At 43.8% G+C, this 26,133-nt stretch overlaps 1 protein-coding gene across 1 annotated transcript; it reads right to left on the bottom strand.

Moving 5' to 3' along the window:
• Window positions 1–2,981: 2,981 nt before the first annotated feature.
• Window positions 2,982–22,937, bottom strand: LOC120519712 (elongation factor 2-like; the record flags this gene model as incomplete). Its single annotated transcript, XM_039742579.1, has 5 exons — window positions 2,982–3,391; window positions 10,925–11,057; window positions 14,344–14,526; window positions 17,734–18,087; window positions 22,830–22,937. Coding segments are annotated over 5 exons (972 nt in total), but the record flags the coding sequence as incomplete, so codon positions are not given.
• Window positions 22,938–26,133: the final 3,196 nt, after the last annotated feature.

The following is a 26,133-nucleotide window of genomic DNA, read 5'->3' as shown; positions in this document are numbered from 1 at the left end:
ACCACGGGACTCCACTTCCTAGGATGTGTGTGGGCCCTCTGGTGTATTGGGGAAATATAAGGTAAATTCCCCCAGGACCCTTCATCATTCTGGCTTTCCTCCCCAGGCAATAGATCAGTTCTCAACCTGGTCGGGATGCCAATCCAGTATTGTCCTTCCAAGAGATTCAAGACCTTTATTCATCACACACACTGTTATACAGAACTGGATGGGATGCTGGACAATCCCTGACAACACTTACAGTGGTAAACACAACACTAAGGAGGTTAAGGTAACCGATATCACTAAATTGGCTTGGTGTCCATTACAGTGCCCTGCAATGGCTGGTATCTGCCAGAATGGGTGCCCGCTTCCTGAAACCCTACGATTGTATTGTGGGTTCAAGAGAAAAGGGATGAGCAATAGACAAATTCTAAAATACACTCAATGACAAAATATTTTTCTCCTGAAGTAAGTTGCAAATTTGTGTGAATACCAGCATGCAGAACAGGTGGCACCAGAATAGAAAACACAGCCAATGAGATAACTTGTTGCTTCAGCATAATTTCTTATTTTTCCACTGCCCTCTAGTTCATCTGGATCTAAGAAGACGTTTCTCTGGATGAGCATCACAACGCATCCTGTCTGAAATAAATCGGTAGGATTATGCTGCATTCCCATGTTGTCGGACAATGGGTGCTCCGAGTTGTGATGTTTCATCTTCCCAGTTCTGAGCGTTCGCAAAGGTTTCTGGTTGGAAATGTAAAACACAATGTCACTTTTGATTTGCCACTTGGTTTGTAAAGAAAAAAGGAATTAAAGATATTGTCATGTTTCAGCCAGCATGTCTCCCCTGACTGGGGATCAAAGTGTTATTTCTTGTTGGTTTTGTCATTATTTATGCAATTTATTTGTATTAATTTGTGCTTCACTAATTATGCTCATCTGTATGGGCTTTAGTTGTGTCCCTTGGGCTTTTGTGGATGGTCCCATAAGGGGTGGGGCCACCTGTCCATCACCGCCAGGGGCCGGCCCTCCACCCTATTTAAGGGCGGGCCTGCAGCAACGCACTATCAGCACATGCTCCCAACACCGACCCCTCTTACCCTTCCCCTCCCCTGCCCATCTCCCATGGTTCCTGGCAGTTCATTAAACGCGCTGGAGTGGAGAGTTCTTGAGAGTATCTGTGTCTTTGCCATTGCCTTTTCATTTCCTAGATATCAAACCTGTGTTGTGTTTCTCGTCTTCGTCTTTGGGTTTGTGTAACTGATCTTTTTGAACCTCTGCTCCGTCTTGACTTCATTTTTTCCGATAGTTTTCTGTTTACTCGTCGTGCTCCTTGGAGCTTTGTTGCCTGCACAGTCTTTTGTGAAAATCAACCTTTCATTTTTATTTTGATTTGTCTCAGCCCTTTGGGGTTCTAGTCGGGGCATTTTGACGGGGCTTTCCGCCTCTAGTGGGCAACATTGGAAGTGTTTTTGCAGCCGTGCTTTTTGAACTCCGCCATCTCATGATAGATACACTGCATTTTTCAGACAAATGAACAGAAAATTAAATATATTAACCATGTATCAGTCAGTCAGTTATTATCCAACCCGCTATATCCTAACACAGGGTCAGGGGGGTCTGCTGGAGCCAATCCTAGCCAGCAAGGCAGGAACAAACCCAGGCAGGGCACACACACCAAGAGCACACTAGGAACAATTTAGGATCGCCAATGCACCTAACCTGCAAGTCTTTGGACTGTGGGAGGAAACCCACGCAGACACGGGGAGAACATGCAAACTCCACACAGGGAGGACCCGGGAAGCAAACATGGGTCTCCTAACTGCGAGGCAGCAGCACTACCCACTGTGCCACCGTGCCGCTCTCAACCATGTATCACCTCTCCCTAAATACAATTCAACCAAAAATTGCAGTTCTGTCTGACCAGGTTGAACTTTTCTATTTTATACAATTGACTAAGGTGAAAGGCACTCCTATCAGCACTTGCTCCCAACCCCAGTTTCTATCCCACGGTAAATGTCAGCTTTACGTCACGGGTCGGTAGCTTTGATTTCTCCGAATTGTCTGACTTGTAGCCTCAAGTTCATAATGCGTTCACATGGAATTTTACAGAAACTCATAATTACTGTGTATCCAGTATCACGTATGAGGGGGTAACCAAAAATAACCGGAATCTGTACCTGGTGCGCAATGTAGACTAATTGGGAATTTCACCACTTACAGTATTCTGTGGCAGTCTGCCAAGTGGCATTGCTCTGTAATATTTGTATGGCATTCCGTGTCCGTGTTTCTTGGTGCTTATTAAACGTGTCCTGCAATTTTAGTGACGGGGGATCATAAAGAACATCGAGTCTGCATTAAGTTTTGTTTTCTTTTAGGGAAAACAGCTCCAGAAACTGTAGTGATGCTTGAAACTGCTTTTAAAGTGGAAGCTTTAAGTAAAACACAGGTCTACGAGTGGCTTTCGCATTTCAAATGAGGGGAAGTGTCACTTGAAGACCAACCAAGATCTGGCCGATCTTCCACAATTAGGAATGACGAAAATCTTAAAAACGTTTGCAATGCAATTTACGAAGATTGTCACTGGACTATTAAAGAGATTTCTGAATTGACTTGTGTGTCTTTTTGCCACCTTCCCTACTTGGCTGATCTTTGCTCCGTGCGACCATTTATTGTTCCCGAATAAGAAAAAAGAACTCAAAAGAAAGTGTTTTTGTACCGTGGAGGAAGTCAAAGAAAAATCGCTGCAGGCCTTGGACACAACGTTCCTCTTCAGCAATTCCAAAAATGTTTCCAGCAGTGGGAAAACCGTCAGGACAAGTGCATTCATTCACATGGAAAGTACTTTGAAGGAGACTAAAGTTTCAGAAAGTATAAATTATTAAAATCATTTTTTTTTTTAATTCAAATTATTTTGGGTACCCTGTCATAAATGCAGCATTTATAAGACTGGACAATGAACAACCAAATAAAATAAGGGATTTGTACAAACACAATAGGCTGCATTTAATATTTATTGTTTTGTCTTTTAACGTGAGTTAACAATCATGAATATTTCCACAATACTGTACTCTCTCTCTGTGTAATGTGAGTTTATTTCTTCTTCTTCTTGCTGTTGATGTTATTGTTCGTTTACGCCACAGAAATCCTGCGATCTGTAAGTGCTCAGGACATGGGGTGGTGCACAAATGTGAACAGGATTTTGAGATGCTTTACAACTTATCCAGGAAATTGTCCAAAGCTGGGATGCCCTCCTTTAGTCCTTTACGTTTGCGGGTTTCAGCCACCACCTGACCGGGACGGCTATTAGGATCATAAGGATCACCGGGAAGGATCTGCCAGTGATCGAAGACACACTGTGGGAAGGCCTGTCCGCCAGTGTTGGAGCGCAAATCTGCAGTAAAACCTGTGAAAAGAAAATAGAATTTATGTGAGCATGCCTGGCTGGGATACTCTAAAATATACCACTGACAACACACGTGTGGCGATGAAATTTTAGCCTGATCAATCCTGACAGGGTTAGCTAATGTTGAGGGACCCCGAAACACTTAAGGTTACATATCTGAGGACGTGTGCAAGTGCTGTATTTATGTAATTAACGTAATTAGAAGACGTAGAAACGTACAGGGAGACTCTAATGGGCGGGACCCTCAAGTTGTGACGTGTTACGTAATAATGAAGCGAAAGAAACAAAATAAATAAATACAGCGCACATACCTTGTTAGATTTGTAAACGATCCAATCACATTCAGCGGTGGAAATGGCCGCCTTCTTCTTGCAAACAGCAACTGGCAACACACGTGTGCAATGAAATTTTAGCCTGAAACACAATCCTGACAGGGTTGGCTAATGTTGAGGGACCCCGAAACACTTAAGGTTACACCTCTGAGGACGTGTGCAAGTGCTGTATTTATGTAATTAACGTAATTAGAAGACGTAGAAACGTACAGGGAGACTCTAATGGGCGGGACCCCGAGTTGTGACGTGGTACTCACGAAATAACAAAGCGAAAGAAACAAAATAAACACATTGCAAATACCTTGTCAGATTTCTAAACGATCCAATCACATTCAGCGTTGGAAATGGTCGCCTTTATCTTGCAAACACAGATCGACATGGCACACCATATTGGCAAAGGTATCTGCAAGCATTGTAGGGGTGATGGCAGCAATTTCAGCAATGTTCAGTGTACAAGGCTTGTTCTCGTATATTTTTCCCTTCAACGCTCCCCAAAGGAAGAAATCCGAAGGTGACAAGTTCGGGGAATGGGGTGGCCATAGTCCCCTTGAAGTGACCCGATTGCCAAAAAATGATTCAATCTGTGCCATGTTGCGAGCTGACCTGTGACATGTTGCCCCATCTTGCTGGAAATGACCTTCACTGATCTCACAGTCATCCACTTCATTCACAAATAAGTTTGTATATTTATCTAGGAATACCATGAACTGGGGCGGCACGGTGGCACAGTGGGTAGCGCTGCTGCCTCGCAATTAGGAGACCTGGGTTTGCTTCCCGGGTCCTCCCTGTGTGGAGTTTGCATGTTGTGTGGGTTTCCTCCCACAGTCCAAATGCAGGTTAGGTGCATTGGCGATCCTAAATTGTCCCTAGTGTGTGCTTGGTGTGTGTGTGTGTGCTCTGCGGTGGGCTGGCACCCTGCCCGGGGTTTGTTTCCTGCCTTGCGCACTGTGTTGGCTGGGAGTGGCTCCAGCAGACCCCCGTGATTCTGTAGCCCTGTAGTTAGGATATAGCAGGTTGGATAATGGATGGATGGATACCGTAATCTTTACTTCATTTAGATTGCTTCATTATTAAGACTGTACATCATACATCATAACGCGGGGGCCAGCACATTAGAATCACCCTGTATAACCCACTGTGGTAATGCGTGATCTTGAGCGTTACCAATTTAAGTTGAAGTAAACCTGAATTTTTCTGCTTTTAAAGGTATAAGTGGGCCAGCTTAAAAGAATGGCGCTTACTGTTCTGGATTTAAGGGTTGTCCTGGCGGGTGCGTTCTGTGAGGTACGGCGTGTTGGAAAACACGGGGAGCCTGTAAAATGGACAGTATGAGCCCCCTTGCAGGTGTTCAGCTCCACATACTGGTGTCTTCGCCGCCGAGCCCCTCTCGATCAACCACAGAGATAAGTGCTCTGCAGGTGGCTAGGACACATGGGAAGGTGGGCATTCCTCTTCCTCATTAAAGGAGTCCGGAGAGTGTCTGATACAGCAGTCCAAACTTTAAAGTTCCCCCCTTTTCAATTTCAGAGGGAGTAAAATAGCCCCATATTCTTTAACGTCTACATGAACACAGCGGATGTTAAAACCGATCCGTCAAGGTGTGGGGCATCTGGAAGAAACTGCCAGCATTTGACCACTCGGCTACACTGAGATTTACTGTATTAATTTGCTGCTTTGTTCTTTCCTCCCTATGACTTTGAATTTATGGCATGGAATCCTGTATCCAGCAGGGGGCACTAGCTCCCTTGTTGGAATGAATTCTTTTGTAATTGTGGAGTGTTACACAACCCGAGCCCGGCCGGGATGCCCGGGAGGACCAGAGGAGGGCTTGTACCTCCTCCAGACCGCGAGGGGGCGTCCGTCCTGGTTACGCTGGTGGCCTCGGTAGGGGCATGGAAGCCCAGCCCTGTAGGGGCCCGTGGCCACCGCCAGGCGGCGCCCAACTTCCAGACTATGATCTGCCACATCTGCCACTGCCTGAACAGCCCTGGAACCCAGCACTTCTCCCACACCAGGAAGTGCTGGGGGGAAGACGACAGGGGACACCCGGACGGCTTCCGGGTGCGCGCCGGCACTTCCGCCACACAAGGGCGTGTCTGCGGAGGAGTGCCGGGAAGCAGCTGGAGCCCATCCGGGTTCCCATAAAAGGGGCCACCTCCCTCCAGTTAGGAGTGGATGTCGGGTGGAAGTGGACAGAGCTGGAGAGAGGACTGGAGGCGGCCAGGAAAGAAAGACACAGAGACTGTGAGCCCTGGACTTTGGGGAATCGGTGCAAGAGGCACTGGGGTTTTGGGTTGCACGTAATTTGTAAATAGTGTAAATAAATAGTGTGTGGTGGAAATATGTTGTCCGTCTGTGTGTGTCCGGGTCAAAGTTCGCACTATATACAGTGGTACCTTTGACTTATACCCAACAGGACGTATACCAAACAAATGTTTCCCATAAGAAATAATGGGAAAATGATTAATCCGTTCCTATGAAAAAAATCCTATTGTTATTGGCATATTATATATCGATGGGGTTGTATAAAATAATTTAAACATTGCTTAATACTAAAATACATAAATACAAAAGCAATTAGATGAAATAAATGAAAATTTAACCTCACTTTACTTTTTAATAACGTTTTTGTTTTTCACAATCGTAGATACTGTCTTTTTCGGCATACGGTATGCAGCAACCAAGTCCCAGATACACATGCCACCTTCATACTTTTCAACAATCAATCAACAAACAAATTTACGCGAAAAAACACAAAATCACGTGAAAACTCACAGAGAGTTATAGTGCAGGTTGTTCACTGAATGCTACCAACTAGCGTACTGACGCTCGTGGGCAGTCGTGGCTTTGTCTCGAGAGAGGTAAACAAGGGTAGTGCGCGGTGTTCTAGCACACGAGTCGTATTCCAAACAAAGGTCGTATACCAAGCAAAATTTTTCGCGCCCAAACAGGACATATACCAAGTTGGACTTATTCCAAAGCAGACGTATACCGAGGTACCACTGTAGAATACAATATAAAAAGGCGATACTCCTCCCTTAGTGATACAGTGGTAAGAAATCACGTAGGAGAAATAACTTAGCTTTGTTTAATGGCAGATTACCCGGCATAACAGACGAAGGAATTGGGAGTGGGGGCCCGATGTATACAGTCTGCCATTTTCGTTGCTGCGTTGGAAGGATTTTCCAGATCGGATGACGTTATCTCCCATCCATGTGTCGGCTTCAAAGGTGTGCCGGGCAATGTTCCACGGCTTTATACTCTTTCTCCATGCTCAGGTCCCCACTTAGGTGAATCAAGCCATTCCAAACAAGCCAAAGAGGATACCGTTTCAGGCTGTATAGTATACAATGCCCATTTCGCAGTTGTCCCTGTCTTGTCCTTTAATGCTTGCCTAGCGATTGTTATATGGTGAACTCCTGTGTGCTAAATCTGGCTTTGTGTTAGCTGTACATGTGAGTAGAAAGAAAAGTAGATTTATAAAATATTTGTACAGTGACATATTAAACATATAGACTTATTACAAACCCCAAACCTTTTTTTTTGTCTCTTACCTTTCCACAGCATATAAATTGCGTTTTGTACAGTTTGAATGCTGAATACACGCACAAAAGGCAAATAATTTAACCGGTTGCTACAGCAATGGGCCGTCTGTGTGGATTTTGTAGATTCCTTCCACATATTCATGGGGTTTTACTCCCATTTTAACTGGTAACTCTGACGTGGCACTGTTTGTATCATGAGATACAATGTCTTCAAGGATTATTATGAGAAGAAAGTAACCAGGAGATGAAACTAAGAGACAAAGAATTGAAGTCTTGGATGGATAAGAGAAATGAGAGATGAAGCAAACAAAGCACAACGGCAAAATGGGATCAACAATCAAGAGTGAAAAGAAGCTCAGGGATCCAAAACGTTACACCTACTTATTCAGCAATCACTAAAGAGTTTTATCGTTGATTCCACTGAGGGATGGTATCTAATGAACTGCTTCCCTATTTGTTTCATACGTGGCCTGTAGGGGGCATTGTAGCACCCCAAAATCCCCAGACACAACATCACAACACAGTTCTGGGTTCAAATAAAAGGTGTTTATTTTAGACTTTACCTTCACAGGGTTTCAATTTCCTTTCTACTAGACTGCACAACAAGAAACAGATTTATCCTTCTACACCTCCTCCCGACTCTGACCGCCCGGTCCCTTTTATGCCAGACCCAAGAACACTTCCAGTGTCAAGGAGGACATACTCCCAGATCAGGCAGAAGCCCCTGAAAGTAGGGATAGCCCTCCCCAGCGACTCCACCTGTCAACAGCTAAGGAACCTAGCAGGACTTCCCCACGGGACTGCAATTCCCAACATCCCCTGTAGGTAAAGGAATGGACATACTGGCCCAGGAATGCTGCTATCCAGTGTTTTGTGGGAGCAGGCACTCTTAGGCCATCCACTACACTGGCCACCCTGCCACGGGGGTTTAAGCCCAGCCCTGCCGTCCATCACACATAATTTCCAGTAATGTCACAGGTGTGAGAATCATGATCATGTGACGAATTTGGCATGTCGAGTAAATAAATAATGGGGCGGACAAAAATGAAAGCAACTCTAATTACAAAACATCAAATGAATTAGAAAACCCTGGAAACCATTAATCCATAATTTAAAATTTATAACATAATACACATATAAAAAAAATTGTCACTGCCCCAATAGGAATGTCTAGCCATCCATCCATCTTCTTAACCTGCTTATCCAGGTCAAGGGTGTGGAGCAGATGGTGAGGCGCCAGCCTATCACCAGTTGAACACACATACATACACCTAGGCCAATGTACCAATGGCAACTCACCAATCTGGCATGTCTTTGGGTCGTGGGATGAAAACAGAGCTACCAGTGGAAACCCAAACAGCCCAAACAGGAGAAAATGCAGGGTGTGAACCCCAGTCTCTTTGTTGCGAGGTAGCAGTGCTACCACTGTGTCACCCCAATATGTGTGGATAAATGTTGCCTGCAATGGACTGGCACCCTGTCTAGGATTGGTTCCTATGTTGTGCCATCCGCAGAGAGGACAGGCACTCCATGACCCCAAGCTAGATATAAGGTGTCTGAGGATCTCCTCCTGAGCTCGTCTAAGGTATGTACTGTTAGGTCCATAAATATTTGGACAGAGACAACTTTCTTCTAATTTTGGTTCTGTACATGACCACAATGAATTTTAAATGAAACAACTCAGATGCAGTTGAAGTGCAGACTTTCAGCTTTAATTCAGTGGGATGAACAAAAATGTGAGGCAACTAAATCATTTTTTAGCACAATCCCTTCGTTTCAGGGGCTCAAAAGTAATTGGACAATTGACTCAAAGGCTATTTCATGGGCAGGTGTGTTCAAGTCCGTCGTTATGTCTTATCAATTAGGCAGATAAAAGGACTGGAGTTGATCTGAAGTGTGGTGCTTGCATGTGGAAGATTTTGCTGTGAACAGACAACATGCGGTCAAAGGAGCTCTCCATGCAGGTGAAAGAAGTCATCCTTAAGCTGAGAAAACAGAAAAAACCATCCGAGAAATTGCTACAATATTACGAGTGGCGAAATCTACAGTTTGGTACATCCTGAGAAAGAAAGCAAGCACTGGTGAACTCAGCAATACAAAAAGACCTGGACGTCCACGGAAGACAACAGTGGTGGATGATCGCAGAATCATTTCCATGGTGAAGAGAAACCCCTTCATAACAGCCAACCAAGTGAACAACACTCTCCAGGGGGTCGGCGCATCGATATCCAAGTCTAGCATAAAGAGAACACTGCATGAAAGTAAATACAGAGGGTGCACTGCAAGGTGCAAGCCACTCATAAGCCTCAAGAATAGAAAGGCTAGATTGGACTTTGCTAAAGAACATCTAAAAAAGCCAGCACAGTTCTGGAAAAACATTCTTTGGACAGATGAAACCAAGATCAACCTCTACCAGAATGATGGCAAGAAAAAAGTATGGAGAAGGCGTGAAACAGCTCATTATCCAAAGCATACCACATCATCCGTAAAACATGGTGGAGGGAGGCAATGTGATGGCTTGGGCGTGCATGGCTGCCAGTGGCACTGGGACACTAGTGTTTATTGATGATGTGACACATGAATTCTGAGGTGTTCAGAGATGTACTGTCTGCTCAAATCCAGCTAAATGCAGTCAAATTGATTGGGCGTTTCATGATACAGATGGACAATGACCCAAAACATACAGCCAAAGCAACCCAGGAGTTTATTAAAGCAAAGAAGTGGAAAATTCTTGAATGGCCAAGTCAGTCACCTGATCTTAACCCAATTGAGCATGCATTTCACTTGTTGAAGACTAAACTTCGGACAGAAAGGCCCACAAACAAACAGCAACTGAAAGGCCTGGCAGAGCATTAAAAAGGAGGAAACCCAGCATCTGGTGATGTCCATGAGTTCAAGACTTCAGGCTGTCATTGCCAGCAAAGGGTTTTCAACCAAGTATTAGAAATGAACATTTTATTTCCAGTTATTTAATTTGTCCAATTACTTTTGAGCCCCTGAAATAAAGGGATTATGTTAAAAAAATACTTTAGTTGCCTCACATTTTATGCAATCTTTTGTTCAGCCCACTGAATTAAAGCTGAAAGTCTGCACTTCAACTGCATCTGAGTTGTTCCATTTAAAATTCATTGTGGTAATGTACAGAACCAAAATGAGAAAAAAGTTGTCTCTGTCCAAATATTTATGGACCTAACTGTAATAACTTGCCATGACAGGAGACAGCACTGTCGCTAACAGTATTGTCCTTTTTCTCCCCTTAGGTAGCTCAAAGCCACCCAACGAGGGCACTTGACTCCTCCCCTTTCACTACGTCACCTTTAAGAGCCCGAGGCGTCAGAAGGAAAGCGTCACCTGGCTGACAGACAACCCGGGAGATGGAGCCCCCGAAGCACTGACAATTAATTTTGTCCTTACCTGTCAATCCTCTTGTTTACCTTTGTTAGCCCTAGCCTGGGCAAATTACACCAAGACGGGCATCAGTTTCTTTTGTTTTGGCCTCATATTAAATGGTACAACCTGGCTAGCGCCCCAACTATTGATCAGCAAACTTGTCATTCCTGCACTTGGCCACAAAGGATTAGAAATTGGATGAAGTTGTGCTTTGGTAAAAGAGCATAAATGGAAGTATACTTGAAACAGATAATGCTTATGCTTACCAAAGGACTCGTTTACAGGCAGGTAAGCCTTGACGATGAACATGGGCGTTCCTGCCACTTGAGACTCTTCAAACACGTGGCCTCGTTTTCTGTTTAGAACGCCATAGATGCCTCCAACAACTTGTTCAGGACACTATGAAAGCACACAAAGAGAAAACATTACAAATCTGCAGACAAACAAGTTTCTTTTCCCATTTTGTGTATTTTCTATCTTTATCCAGCTGAAACTAAACATTTTGATCCTCTAACGAGGATGGTGCAGACCAGGACATGGCGTGTACAGCACTGCTTGTAGCCTCGTTACCTTACGGTTCTCAGAGATGTGGCCACAGGTAGAACACCAGAATAATTATGATGAGAACAGGCCGTTCAGCCTAAGAAGCTCGTCCATCTTATTCACCGCGATTGTCCAAAATAACAGAAGGTCTCCAAAGTCCTGCTCTCCACCCCACTACCTGGTAATTTATTCCATGTATCTACAGCTCTTTGCATGAAGAAAAACTTTGTAACATGTTTGTGAGATCTGCCCTTAGAAAGCTCCCAACCACATGTCTGTGTTCTCAGTTGAAGAATTTCTTTTAACAGCTGGAGTCAACTCTGCTAATTCCTTTCATAATTTAAAAACTTCAATCATGTCCACTTTTAATCTCCGTTTTCTTAAACTGAAAAGGTTCAACTCCTTTAATTTCTTCTCATAGCTCATACCTCTCAGTGTCAGAATCAGCCCAGCCGCTCTCCTTTGAACTTCTCTAGAGCTGTTATGTCTCGTTGCTCTCCTGTGGACTTTCTCTACCGCTGCCATGTCCTTTTTTGTAATAAACCTGCACACAAAACTCCAGCTGAGGCCTCCACATGACTTAAGCATAACCTCCATTGCCTTGTATTCCACACATCGTGAATTATTACTTAAAACCTGACTGGCGTTCTCGATCACTGGATGTAGATAGTGACAAGTGCGACTCATAGGGGGGAATTTCAAATTTTAAACCTCCCATTGTGCATTCAAATCTGACATTTCTAATTGTTAAGTACAGTAGATCCCCGAATATGTGTGGTAATGTGGACCGATACTACCTCACATATCTAATATACAGTACATCAATAAGAAATTAGATTCAACCTTAACCTCATATATTTGGAATTCAAAACATCCACATATCCAATAGGCGACCCTACAAAGACCTAAAGAAGAAGGTGGCACGGCTCAACCTAACTTTCAATTTTATTACTGAATAGCAAACATACAAACTATAAAAACCTGGACACAAATTGATGAACACACGCAAGCTTGGTCCGCAATAGAAATAAAATCCTGCAATACTTCTTTATATTCCTTGCTTTGTGCCCCAATAAATGCAAGTTATCGCCAATATACTAACAACCCAATTGTGCTTCACTCACTCAGAATATGGAACCGATGTAGGAAGCATTTAATGATAGAGAAGCTTTTATCTGCAGCACCTCTGCATAAGAACCACTTTTTTCCAATCTCACAAACATATGCAGTTTTTAATGTCTGGAAAACATCAGGGATTAAATCACTTAGAGATCTGCACCTAGACAACATCTTCATATCCTACGAACAGTTACACTCCAAATGTAACTTTCCAGCAACACGTTTCCTTCACTACCTTCAAATTCGAAACTTTGTTAAACAGAACCTGTCCGATTCTCCTCATCTCCCACCTCCCTCTATGCCAGAAAAAATATTGATCAGTCTTGAGGACTCAGACAGCATTTCCGTAATATAAAAACTATTTTATAGTCCCTCCCATTCAAAGATCCCAGAGCACAGTGGGAAAAGGATCTTTCACTCAACATCTCCGAAAAGGAGTGGAAGGCAGCCATGCACAGAATTCACTCAAGTTCCATATCCGCAAAGCATACAATTATTAAACTTTAAATTATATACTGAGTGCATCTGTCTCGTTTAAAATTGTCCAAATTGTTTCCAGGGCAAGATCCGACCTGCGAACATTGCAATCGAGCTCCAGCCTCACTGGGCCACACGTTTTGGGCCTGCACCAAATTAACATCATTCTGGACCAAAATCTTTAAATGTCGCTCAGACAGCCTTGGGGTCCCAATCCCTCCTAATCCACTAACAGCTGTGTTTGGTGGGCTCACAGAGGGGCTTAAACTGGAGAAAGACAAACAAACTGTTGTCAGGGATGCCAGGGGCCATGACGCCAGGAAGGACCGAAAGAGGGTCAGAGCCCTGCCTGGATCACGTGGGGTTTGCCTTCCGGGTTGCTTTGGGGGCCACGGGTCAAGGGCATGGAAGCCCTTCCCTGTAGGGGCCCGTGGTCACCGCCAGGAGGTGCCCCGATGTCTTGGAGACTTGTTGCGGTGTGGCGGAAGTGCTGGGGGGAAGACCTTTGGTGTTACCCGGAGGGCTGTCAGGAGGAATGCCGGGAACACCTGCTGCTCATCCGGGCACTCTTTAAAAGGGGCCGTCCTTCATACATTCGAGGCTGGAGTCGGGTGGAAGTAGGACAAGGCAGGAGCAGAGAGGATGAAGGCGGCCAGAAGCAAGGCATCGTGAGGCCAGGACTTTGGGAAGGGATTTGTGCACTTGTGTGGGTCTGTGTGACCAAAGGACTGGGGTCTTTGTGACCAAACAATTGTATATAGTGTAAATAAACGTGTGGTGGTTTGTGCAAAACAAGATGTCTGCCTGTCTGTGCCCAGGTGCCGTTGACACTGTCTTTGCCTTTTATTACACTATTGGCACATAGACTTATTTTGCTCAGCTGGAAGAATCCTAACTCTCCTCTTTTAAGTGGCTAACTGATGTTATATACTATTTGAAATTGGAAAAAATCTAATTCTTACTTAGAGGATCTGTGCAGAACTTTTTCAAAACCTGGCAGGATCTGATCAATAACATTTTGAAATAAGTATTTAAATTGAGGAAGTGGATTCTTGAGTTTTTTTGGTGTTCGTTTCCACTAATTACAATGAAATTCCTTATTTTACTAAATTCTTGTTTATCCTGGCAATGCAGAATAGCAATGTGTTAGTGAGACACGAAAGGAAGACTTTCACTGTACTCTCTGCGTCAGTTAGTTAGTCAGCCATTTTCTTACCCACTTTGTCCTGAAAAGGGTCCCAGGGGTCTGTGCTGGAGCCCATCCCAGCGAGCATAAACCACAGGCACCAGTCCATCACAGGGTGAACACACACCTAATACACACTGGCACCAATTTAGCATCGCCAATCCATCTAACCTGCATATCTTTAGATTATGGGAGGAAATCAGAGCCTCCCGGAGGAAACCCATGCAGATATGAGGAAAGCAGGCAGACTCCATGCAGGGAGGACCCCAAGACGCACACCCTGATCCCCTTTCTGCGAGGCAGCAGCACTACCACTGTGCTACCCCCTGTATGTCTCACAATGTTATAATTAAGGCTTACCTGAATTTCTACAAGGTAAATGGGCTCCATTAGCCTAGGCTGTGCTGTAAGCACTGAGGCGTAAAGCACCCGTCGAGCAGTGGGGATGATCTGACCTCCGCCGCGGTGAATGGCATCAGCGTGTAGTGTCACATCGTGGATGTCGAAGCGGACAGAACGCATGTTCTCTTCACACAGAGCACCCTTATGAAAGAAAAGAACACAACATCCATGAGATTAAAATGGCACAACATGTGAAAATGAAGGGGTCATCTGTAGAAACACATTAGACATTAGAAAGGAGACAGTCACCTCTTTTATATAAACAGTGTCTTAGAAACTAAAGGCACAGTCTAAATCCGCATGTAACTTCACCTCTCCGAAAGAAGGACAATCACTTAAATACAGTGTAGCCACTAGGGGGCGCCAAATCACAGACAGCAATACCCAACACAACTGCAGGTTCAAATAAAATAATTTTTATTTGACAAAACTCCATCTTCATACAATCACCAGCAAAATGTTCCATACACAAATCCTCCTTCCTCCTCCAAAAAAGCGTTGCCTACTGCCTCCCAACTCTGACTCGACTTAAGTGAGGCAGCAGGCTTTCTTTTAAACTCGACCAGAGAACTGCTTCCGATCTCCTGTCCAGGTCGCCTGGAAAACCTCTGGGTTGTACGGTAACCAGGGCAGTCCTCCCCCAGCAGAGCCCCCTGGTGGTAAAGAAAGACTACATCTGCATCTCCCATGCCACACTGTGGGTGCCTTAAACTGGCCCCACCTTGATGGACACTGCCACCTGTTGTGTGGGGGAATGAACTGCTCCTGGTGGGCTCCTTTGCCTACTTGTTCCATTATGGCCTTCTGGCCGGGCGTGAATCCTTCCTTTATCTCGGCCAGGACGTCTGTACTTCCTCTCCGGCACCTACAACAGCTGCAAGAATAAGTATGTGGATTTCTGCACCAATTACAGTGTTGCACATTGTTTGCCATTGCACAACACTGAGTGATCTGTTCGCTACAATCAAATGAACGAGAACCATTAGAATATAGCGTAATAATAAAGATTCACTGGATAGCTGCAATTTGGTCATCACCTTTATGACGACTTCTAACCGCAGCATTTTCTCAATCCGGAAAAAACAATCTGAGATATAAACTACACTCTTAAAACAACAGTTCTGTAGTTATTGATTGTTAATCGTAAATGCATAACTGAATGTGAAAAATTTGAATTACTGACCATGTTACAAAAATCCATAGACTTGTGAAAAGCAAAAGATCCACTCCCTCCACCCATCGACTTTTCAAAGTTCAACAGCTGGCTGAATGTTTTTCATGGTTCATTTGTTTATTTCTCCCTGTTGTCTTCAGGGTCTCAAGATGGCCATGCTATCGTGACATCAATACAGTGAGTGATGTGTTCATGCATGGTGTGGGACAGCTGTACACGTGTGCATAACGACATGCAATGTCACTGCAGCTATTCTTTCCTCACAAAACACAAGAAAAAACGTTAGACTTCCGGATCTGTTTGAGGCAGCCACACATTCCCAAGCATGGGTTGGGTTTTTCTCTCTTCTATATGCTTCCATTTTAGGCATCAGTTGATTTAGTGCTCTGTAAAGTTTATTTCCATATAGGTTTTCATTCCCCTTTCCTGGTGTGTCTTTATGTCAATTAGGAGCTAGCTGAGCAGACAGGCACTCATATTTTTACACCATAAGTTCTGGTATGTGACATACTGTAAGTCTTTTTGGGCTCTCCTATCCCTGCCATTTCTACATTTTTGACCTGTTAGAATTCTAGCACCATGTTATTCTTTGAGTCTCCCTGATACAGGATATTTTTTTAACTCTATTTATTAAGAATTTCAAAAACAAATTACATCATTTTTCTACATAGTCATCTTCCTTCACAGTCACATGACACTCTTAGACATAACCAATTACTACTCTTCTTGCCTTCACCGAACGAAAACATAAAAGTGCAGAAACTTTGTGAACGTCCCTTACTCCAATTTCAGTTTCCTGCAGCTTAGTTATAAATACATTTCTCTCATAATAAAACGGAATATAAACTACTAGCTGTGTAAGCCTGTGCTGTAAAAAGCCCTGGCTCCTAGAACCCATTGATTCTGGCACTTCAATCAATCACATCGGCTGTGCATTAGCAGCTAAGTGAGGTTCTCTTTGCTTGGTGGATTTGTTTTGCCGACGTACTCGCCTCCATTGTCTGTCGGCTAAGCTGCATTTTGCCGTTTCTCTTGTCTTCAGAGGTTTCATTTTGCAGAGGTTTCATTTTGCCGACGTGCTCGTCTCCATTGTCTTTCGGCGGCTAAGTGAGTTTCTCTTTCTTCGGAGGTTTCGTTTTGCCGACGTGCTCGTCTCCATTGTCTTTCGGCAGCTAAGTGAGTTTCTCTTTCTTCAGAGGTTTCATTTTGCCAACGTGCTCGCCTCCATTGTCTGTCGGCGGCTAAGCGAGTTTCTCTTTCTTCAGAGGTTTCGTTTTGCCGACGTGCTCGCCTCCATTGTCTTTCGGCAGCTAAGTGAGTTTCTCTTTCTTCAGAGGTTTCATTTTGCCGACGTGCTCGTCTCCATTGTCTTTCGACAGCTAAGTGAGTTTCTCTTTCTTTGGAGGTCTTGTTTTGCTGACATGCTCGCCTCGCTTGTGTATTAGCGGCTAAGCGAGTTTCTTTTTTCTCAGCGGTGGCACTTTCTTTGAAATTCATGCTGTACCCTTGCACGTCCGGGTCAGACACACACACATACTTCCACGTGTAGACATTTATATATGAGACATAGATGTAGACATAGTATAGAAGTTTTACTACAAGATGCTAAATTAGGATTTAAAAAGAGTAAATACCATCGTGGAAAGCACAGTGCACTGACAGACTGAGGAGATCGTTTCTTCCCCACACTATGCCACTCTTCAATTCCACCCGGGGGAGTAAATGCTAACATTACTCAAAGTTATTGTCTGCTTTTTTATTTTTATTTTTTTTTTCATTTTTATTACTATTTAATTAAATTTTTTTTTTTGGTATCTATCTATCTATCTATCTATCTATCTATCTATCTATCTATCTATCTATCTATCTATCTATCTATCTATCTATCTATCTATCTATCTATCTATCTATCTATCTATCTATCTATCTATCTATCTATCTATCTATCTATCTATCTCAGTGCACTGAAGGCCGACAGTACAAGCAAGGGATGAGCACACTGTGCTGTGGTGACTGAGATATGTGACCACCAAACTACCCAAACAAAGCTTCTCTGTCCTACAACAGTTTAAGTCATCATGGCATCAACAGCTTTACAGTTTCTTTAAGTCACAACACCGAGCACTGAATCATCTGTTCAAAACCTCCTTCGGCTGCCATGCTCATTGACGTACCTCTTTGGTTGCCCATTGAAAGCCAGCGACCACACTGTCCTTGATTTCATTCAGATACTGCACCCCTTTGGTGATGTCGACCAAGATATTAGGACCTGTACCATCTGGACCAAGGCACCAGATCTTGCGGGCCTCAGCCACATCCCACTCGTACTTTTCTGCCAGGTAGCGAGCCCGCTGCTTCAGCTCTTGCCGGGCCGTGACATCCCCTTTATCGATGTCCTCTGCCAGTCCATCTGGAAACGGCTTTGCCTTCATGTATAATCGATTGTGCTTGTTGGGAGATTTAGATAAGCAGAGCTGATCAGACTCGTCGCTGACCGACTCACGATAAGACACCACAGGGTCAGATTTCTGCATAATGGATCAAATGACACAAAACTTGATTAATAAAGACAGAGTTTAAGATAATATCAGTCAGTAACAGATATAAAAGTAAGCAATGAGGACAAAATGTTAGACAAAAAAAAACGAAATATTTTTACATTTCATTTGCACCAGAACCAGAAAGTAATATTTAAAAAACTGTATTTACACTCAGTAAATTGTGTTACTAAATTTGAAAAAACAACTTGTATATTCACCATCTTGTATAAATGAATTAGAAAATAATAGTAATTAGGATTCCTATCCAAAGACTGGACTCCTTCTGTACTGTGTCTCTTTGGTTTGACTTTGTGTTGCTCATGGAGTCCCGAATGAGGCACATTACCCGCATTGTGAGGGAGCGTCAGTTATGGCACTACGGCCATGTGGGGCAATTCCCTGAGGATGACCCGGCTCATTGCTGAGGACCCGAGTGGCTGGACCAGGTCAAAGGGATGCCCACCTAACACCTGGCTGTGGCAGATAGAGAGTGGGACTGGGTCTGCCTGGGGGGTTGCCAACTGGGATCCCGAGCTGTTTCGTCATGTGGTGGGTGCAGCAACGCACTGTACCAGGGCATGCTCCCCAACCTGACTTGACTTGACTTGACTTGACTTGACTAGGATTCCCAATGGTTCTAAGAGAAATATGTTTAATGTACTGTACATGCCAGATGTGACATGACACTTTTGCGTTTCTTTAAAAACACAGACATTAGTCTCTCCGCTTTCCACCTCTCATCCCCACCACCCGGGTGTTTTTACAGAGCCTTCCATGATGTTCAGGACAAAGTCACATTTTTCCTTGATTTACCCCCTCTTCTCCAAAGTTTATAATTACAAATTAAACAATTCAGACATTGTAATTAAAGTGCACATTCCAGACTTTAGTTTACGGTGATTTGCATGCATGTCAGTCACATCATATAGAAATGACAATAACACGGTCCTCCCATTTCAAGGCACCACAACGGCAATGGCAGGTCTATTAAAGCCATCATATTTAATGTTTTATTTCACATCCCTCACATGTAATGACTGCTTGAAGTCTGCGATTCATAGACATCAGCAGGTGCTGATGGTCTTCTCTGGTGATGCTCTGCCAAGCCTCTAATGCAGCCATCTTCAGCTCCTGCTTATTTTGGGGTCTTTTCCCTTTTAAGTTTTTTCTTCAGCATATGGAAGGCCTGCTCAGTTGGATTTAAATAGGGTGACTGGATTGGCCATTCAAGAATTTTGCGTGTTTTAGCTTTGAAAAACTCCTGTGTTGCCACAGCAGTATGTTTGGGTCATTATCATGTTGTAGGATGAAGTGTCGTCCAGTGAGTTTGGAGACATTTACTGGAATTTGAGCAGGTCAGATGTTTCTCTTCAGCTCAGAGTTCATTGTGTGTCTGCCGTCATCAGTTACATCATCAATGAAAACAAGTGTGCCAGGACCAATGCCAGCCATACATTCCCATCACCATATTTAACAGATGAGATGGTCTGCTGTGGATCTCGGGCAGTTCCTTTTCATCTCCACACTCTGTTCTCGGCATCACTCTGATGAGGTTCATCTTGTTTGTCCACAGGACCTTTTCCCAGAATTCTGCAGGCTCATTGAAGTCCTTTTTCTCAAACTCTAATCTGACCGTCCTGTTTTTGTGGCTAACTAGTGGTTTGCATCTTGCAGTGTGGTCTCTGTATTTCTGTTCATGAAGTCTTCCCTGACACACACACATCGGCCCCCTGAAGACTGTTTCTGGTCTGTCACACAGGCGTTTGGGGCTTTTTCTTTACCATTGTGAGGATTCTTCTGTCATCAGCACTGGAGGTCTTCCTTGGCCTACCAGTCCCTTTGTGATTACTGAGCCCACCAGTGTGTTCTTTCTTCTTCATGATATTCCAGACAGTTGATTTTGGTCATCCTAAGGTTTTAACGATGTCTCTAAGAGTTTTATTCTTGTTTCTTAGCCTCTCAGGCTTCTTTGATTTTTTCTGGCACAGCTCTTGTCCTCACGTTGGACAATGGCAGCTACAGACTTCAAAGGGTAGAAGCAAGCCGAGGTATCTTATGAAGCAATGAAACCCACCTCAGGGAATCATAAACACCTGAGATGCTGACTGTCCCAAAAAAGATGGCGCCCTGAAATGTGGGGATCACATAGAAAAAGTGTTGTCATTTCTACACGGTGTGACCGAAATGTAAGCAAATGAAAGTCTGCAGTGCGCACTTTAATCACATCTGAATTGTTTGATTTGGAGCAGAGGGGGAAATGAAGGAAAAATGTGGAGGGCACAGTAACTTCTGAAAAGGAGACTTTCAGATACACTCTCCACAACGGTATACTTCTGAAAACGCAGGCTGTGATCATGCTCTGAATGGTTTGTGCATATTACATGGCCCTTCCACAATCATATCCTGCTAATTACATTTTTTCAGCCACTTTGCTTGCCTTGTACTTGCGGGTCACTCTCAATAATTATTCCTCCTCATCATCATACAAAACAATCTGTATTTTTGTTTTTCGTATTAACCAGTGTTGTTCCCCATTAGTAGACGCAAGCTGTAAATAAATGTCTAGCACTGAAGACAGCTCTTCTTCCACTTTCCACCATTGTGCAGATGCCCAGTGTGGGCAAACGGCTCTGTTGTATACATTTTTGGTTGTTTTAGTGTGGCTTTTTCATGAATGATGTGATGAGGAGTCAAACAAAATGACACCCTTTATTGGCTAACTAAAAAGATTCCAATATGCAAGCTTTCGAGGCAACTCAGGCCCCTTCTTCAGGCGAGATGTAATACAGAAATGGGAGTTGCCTGTGCTTATATACACACTAGGACAGATACAGCATTGGAAAACCTTTAAGTGAGACATCTTAGATATAAAAAATAAACAGACCTCTCCAGGCTAAGATTCATTTAGCAACAGAGGAGAACAATGTATGGTCAAGATCTTTGGATAAGATAACTGTCCAACAAAGTCTTCAGAGGTGTCATTTTGCTTGACTTCTCATTACCTCCATACTGGCTGCCAGAGATGGCTGTGGTGGCGACCCGGCCGGGGCGCCTAGGAAGACCAGAGGAGGGCTTGCGCCTTCCCCACACCATTTGGGGGCGACCGCCCTGGTTTCTTTGGGGGCCACGGGTACAGAGTGTTGAAGCTCCACCCTGAAGTTGAATTCAATATAAAATCATTTTACAATCCCTTCCTTTCAAAGATCCAAGAGGACACTGGGAAAATGACCTCTCAATTAATATATCAGAAAAGGAGTGGAAAGTAGCAATGCAGAGAATTCACTCGAGCTCCATATGCGCAAAGCATACAATTATACAACTCAAAATTATATATCGAGCACATCTGTCTCGACTAAAACTCTCCAAAATGTTTCCAGGGCGAGATCCAACTTCGAACGCTGCAATCAAGCCCCAGCCTCACTGGGTCACATGTTCTGGGCCTGCACCAAATTAACATTATTCTGGACAAAAATTTTTAATTACCTCTCAGACAGCCTTGGACTCACAATCCCTCCTAACCCATTAACAGCTGTGTTTGGGGTTCTTCCAGAGGGGCTTAAAGTGGAGAAGGACAAACAAATTGTGATTGCATTCACTACACTTTTGGCACGCAGACTTATTCTGATAAACTGGAAGAACCCAAACTCTCCTCTTTTAAGTCAGTGGGAAACCGATGTGTTATATTATTTGAAATTGGAAAAAATCAAATACTCAGTTAGAGGATCCGTACAGACTTTTTTCAAAACATGGCAGGATCTAATCAGTAATATTTTAAAATAAGTTTATAAAGCACAGAGAATTTATTAATTTAGGTATGTTTACAAGCCTTAAATTTTACACCGTTTGGCTTGCTCTCTCTCTCAGGGGTGGGGATCGATCTGTTCTTAACATAATTCTTTTTTTTTGTAAAAACTTGATTGCTATGTATTGATTGTAATAAAATTAATAAATAAAAATGTATAAAAAAAAAAAAAAAAAAAGATCTTTGGATAAGATAACTGTCCAACAAAGTCTTCAGAGGTGTCATTTTGCTTGACTTCTCATTACCTCCATACTGGCTGTCAGAGATGGCTGTGGCGCCTAGGAAGACCAGAGGAGGGCTTGCGCCTTCCCCAGACCATTTGGGGGCAACCGCCCTGGTTCCTTTGGGGGCCACGGGTACAGAGCGTTGAAGCTCCACCCTGTAGGGGCCCGTGGTCACCGCCAGGGCACGCCCCCATGCCTTTGGAGCCCTGGACCTGGGGGAAGAAGAGAGGGGACACCCGGAGTGCAGCCGGGGGCGTGTCCGTGGAAGATTGCCGGAACCACCTGGAGCACATCCGGGTGCTATAAAAGGGGCCGCCTTCCTTCAGAGCGAAGTGGACTGAGCTGGAGAGGAGAGAAGGAGGCGGTCTGAAGAAAGGCATTGTGTGGCCAGGACTTTGGGGACTTGTGGGGTTCGTGGAGCACTTTGGACATTGTATATGGTGTAAATAAACGTGTGGTGGGAACGATGAACGTGTCTGCCTGCCTGTGTCCGGGCCAGTCTCCACATGGCTAACACGGTACAACAACCTAGTACTGCAGACATGAATGATGTGAAAAGAATTGTGTTGACTAAGATCATTTTGTTTTTAAAAAAGTCATTTTTAAACTAAAATGAAAACATAGTAGTGTGGACAAAGCATTTGAAGAAGCAAACCTGTAAAGATATGCTTATGTCTCTAAAAATCTTTTACTTTCACATTTACCTTTAGAGGTATACAGGCATGATCTTCTTCAAGATCCTTAAGGCAGATCTCTAAGTGTAGTTCTCCAGCCCCAGCCACAATATGTTCTCCTGATTCTTCAATGATACACTAAAATACAAAAAAAACAGACTTATTCAGTCAAATATGTATTGAACAGCACACGTTTATTACCCTTATTAGAGAATACTTGGTAACAATATGATGCACTTTACCTTGCCTCATATATGGTGGGCAGTATCAAAGACAGAATTTTATTTCCTGAGCAAGAGCAGATATGTTTTCTCATATGAAGACTCAATATTAACTATCCATCCATCCATCCATTATCCAACCCGCTATATCCTAACTACAGGGTCACAGGGGTCTGCTGGAGCCAATCCCAGCCAACACAGGGCACAAGGCAGGCAGGGCGCCAGCCTGGCACAGGGCGCACACGCACACACACACACACACCAAGCACACACTAGAGACAATTTAGGATCGCCAATGCACCTCACCTGCATGTCTTTGGACTGTGGGAGGAAACCGGAGCACTCATGGAGAAAACCCACGCAGGAAGAACATGCAAACTCCACACAGAGAGGACCTGGGAAGCGAACCCAGATCTCCTAACTGCAAGGCAGCAGCCCTACCACTGCAATATTAACTATGATACTGGATATTCTCCAGCTCCCCCAAATTCTTTATTACAGTAAGTGGGTTTCGAAAAATAACCAAGTCGCTATCAATCGGTGGCACACTGGTTAGCATTGGCATATTACCACTCTAAGAGACTGGCTTTGAATCCCATACTATGCAATGTCTTGGCGAATTTTGCATTATTCCCCCCCCATACCCTGGAGGGGTTTTCTTTGACTACTCACATTTTTCTCACAAGTCCCAATATTAAACAATATATAGTGTTAGGTTAACTGCAGAATGAGTTTTTTTTTCCCAGAATAAAGATTAATTAGTTTAATTTTCCCAGTTTGAGTGTGTATGACTGTGCAATGTGATTGTGGAATTAGCCTAATTGATTAACCTTTCGTATTGATGATTAGAATGTATTAGTATTGGATAAGCTGCTTGGACAAACCAATTTAAACGTATGGATCAATTCATTCTCAATCAAATTAAAGCAAAACGTGTTGAATTAGCTACCTTTAAGAGTTAAGAGTTTGTCTGCTTGTTAGGACACTAGCATGTGATACAAAGAAAACTTAGGGCCATTGTTTTAGAAGTGCAGCTGCTAATACTTTAACCTGGAGAGATGGCTGTAAAGTAATTATTCATTTGAGCGGCCCGGTATCTCATGTGTGGGTCCTCCTAGTCTCGACTCTAATGGTGAGAACTGATCAGTAAATAAGTTTCGGACACCTGTGCAGGGTAGGAAGTAATGATGGCCAGTTTTGGTCAGGTGATTGACATTAGGTAATGGTCAGAAGAGCTAGAAGGATAGATAGATACATGTAATATAAGCCAATGCACTTTCTGGTTTAAGCGGTGAAGTCACTTTATTACACTGCAGTGTAATAAAGATTGCGGTATATAATTTAAACTTCCTCCTGCCTGTCTTTGCTTAACGGTCATTTCTACCATATGACCAATAGATTAATCTTAATTTTATAAAATACTTGCTATAGCTCTTTACCCTCATGAGAATTCTGGAGGGGGGAATGGTTGTACGACCGTTCTTGATGTATTTCATGGACTTAGAGAAGGTGGATGACTGCGTTCCTGGAAGGATTCTGTGGGGGGTACTGGGAGAGTATGAGGTTCCTGGGACCTACTAAGTTATTTGGTCGCTGTATAATCACAGTGAGAGCTGTGTCCGCATACTTAGAACAACATTAGCACCAATTCCAGTGGGTCTGGGACTCTGGGGGCTGTGCTTTGTCTCCTATCCTGTTTGTGATATTCAAGGACAGAATATCAAGTTGCAGCGGGGGATGCAAGGGGGTCCAGTTCAGTGACCTTAAGTATTGCGTCACTGCTTTTTGGAGATGACATGGTCCTGTTGGCTTCATTGAGCTATGAAATCCAGCATGCACTGGGACAGTTTGTGACAAAGAGTGTGAAGCAGCAGTGATGAAGATCACCATCTCCAAATCTGAGGTCATTGTCAATTGTAGGAAAAAAATGTGAACTGTCCTCTCTGAGTAGCAGGTAAGTTACTGCCTCAAGTGGAGGAATTAAAGTAATTTGTTGTCTTGTTCACGAGTGAGGGGAAAAGGAATGTTGAGAGCAACAGATGGATGTGGGTGGTGAGCACAGTTATAGTATGCAGCCACTACACCAATCTGCAGTGGCGAAGAAGACAAACCTCTCAATTTACCAGTCAATCTACCAGTCAATCTACGGGATGTCCCTACCGTCACCCGTGGTTATGAGTGTTGGGTAATGACTGAAAGAATAGATTGTGGGTAAAAATGGCTGAAATGTGTTTTCTTCAGGGTGACTGGGCTCTCTCTTAGATATGTTGAGAAGAAAGACATTCGTCAAAGGCTTGGAGTAGAGCTGACTACCCCCCTGCATCAAGAGGAGCCAACTGAGATGGTTCAGGCATCTAATACGAATGTCTCCCTGTGAAGAATTTATGGGCATGTTCAGACCCAGGGCTCACTGGGAGGACTATATCTCCGAGATGGCCTGGAAACGCCTTTGGATCCCACAGTGTGAGCTGAAAAGTATGGCTGGGGAAAAGGACTTATGGGTCGCACTACTAAGACTGTTGCCTCCGTGACCCAGTTTCAGATACGTGGTGGAAAATAATTGAAAGGATGAATGAATGAATTTGCCATAGTTGGTTGGCACAGTGGCTCATGGATCCAGCCTCAAGTGTTTGAATCCTGTGCCCAGATGTGGTATAGCAGGGTCCATTGTGGTTGTGCCATTTTAAATAAATAAATATGTGCTCAAAGTTACGTGGGGTGTAGGTGTGTGAGGTAGCATGGCGGAGTGGCTGTGAATTGGGGTGATCAGCTGAACGTGCATTCATGTGCAGGCACACACGGTTCAGTCGATTGCCTCATTAGTTCTCCAGAGGCTGTAATCAATACCCGCACACATGCATCCTTTGAAAAGAGAAAGAACAGAACCACGAGGGAGAGAGCAGTATTGGGGTACCTGAGGCAGTGTGAGGGAAAGCAGGAAAACTGCAGGGGTGGATCAACCCAGTTGCTGAATTTATAGAGGACAGAGGCATGATGGTGGTGGTGCCCTCCTAGGGATCCCAAAGACACTAGGAGAGCATAGTGACAGAAGGTGGGACAGTCGGCTCGGGTAGTTTTAGCAGATACCAATGGAGCCAGCTGGGACAAGAGTC

Source organism: Polypterus senegalus, unplaced genomic scaffold (assembly GCF_016835505.1).
Source record: "Polypterus senegalus isolate Bchr_013 unplaced genomic scaffold, ASM1683550v1 scaffold_1885, whole genome shotgun sequence".
NCBI classification, from domain to species: Eukaryota; Metazoa; Chordata; class Cladistia; order Polypteriformes; family Polypteridae; genus Polypterus; species Polypterus senegalus.
The sequence above is the reverse complement of the archived record's forward strand: the minus strand, read 5'-3'. Positions and strand labels throughout refer to the sequence as shown.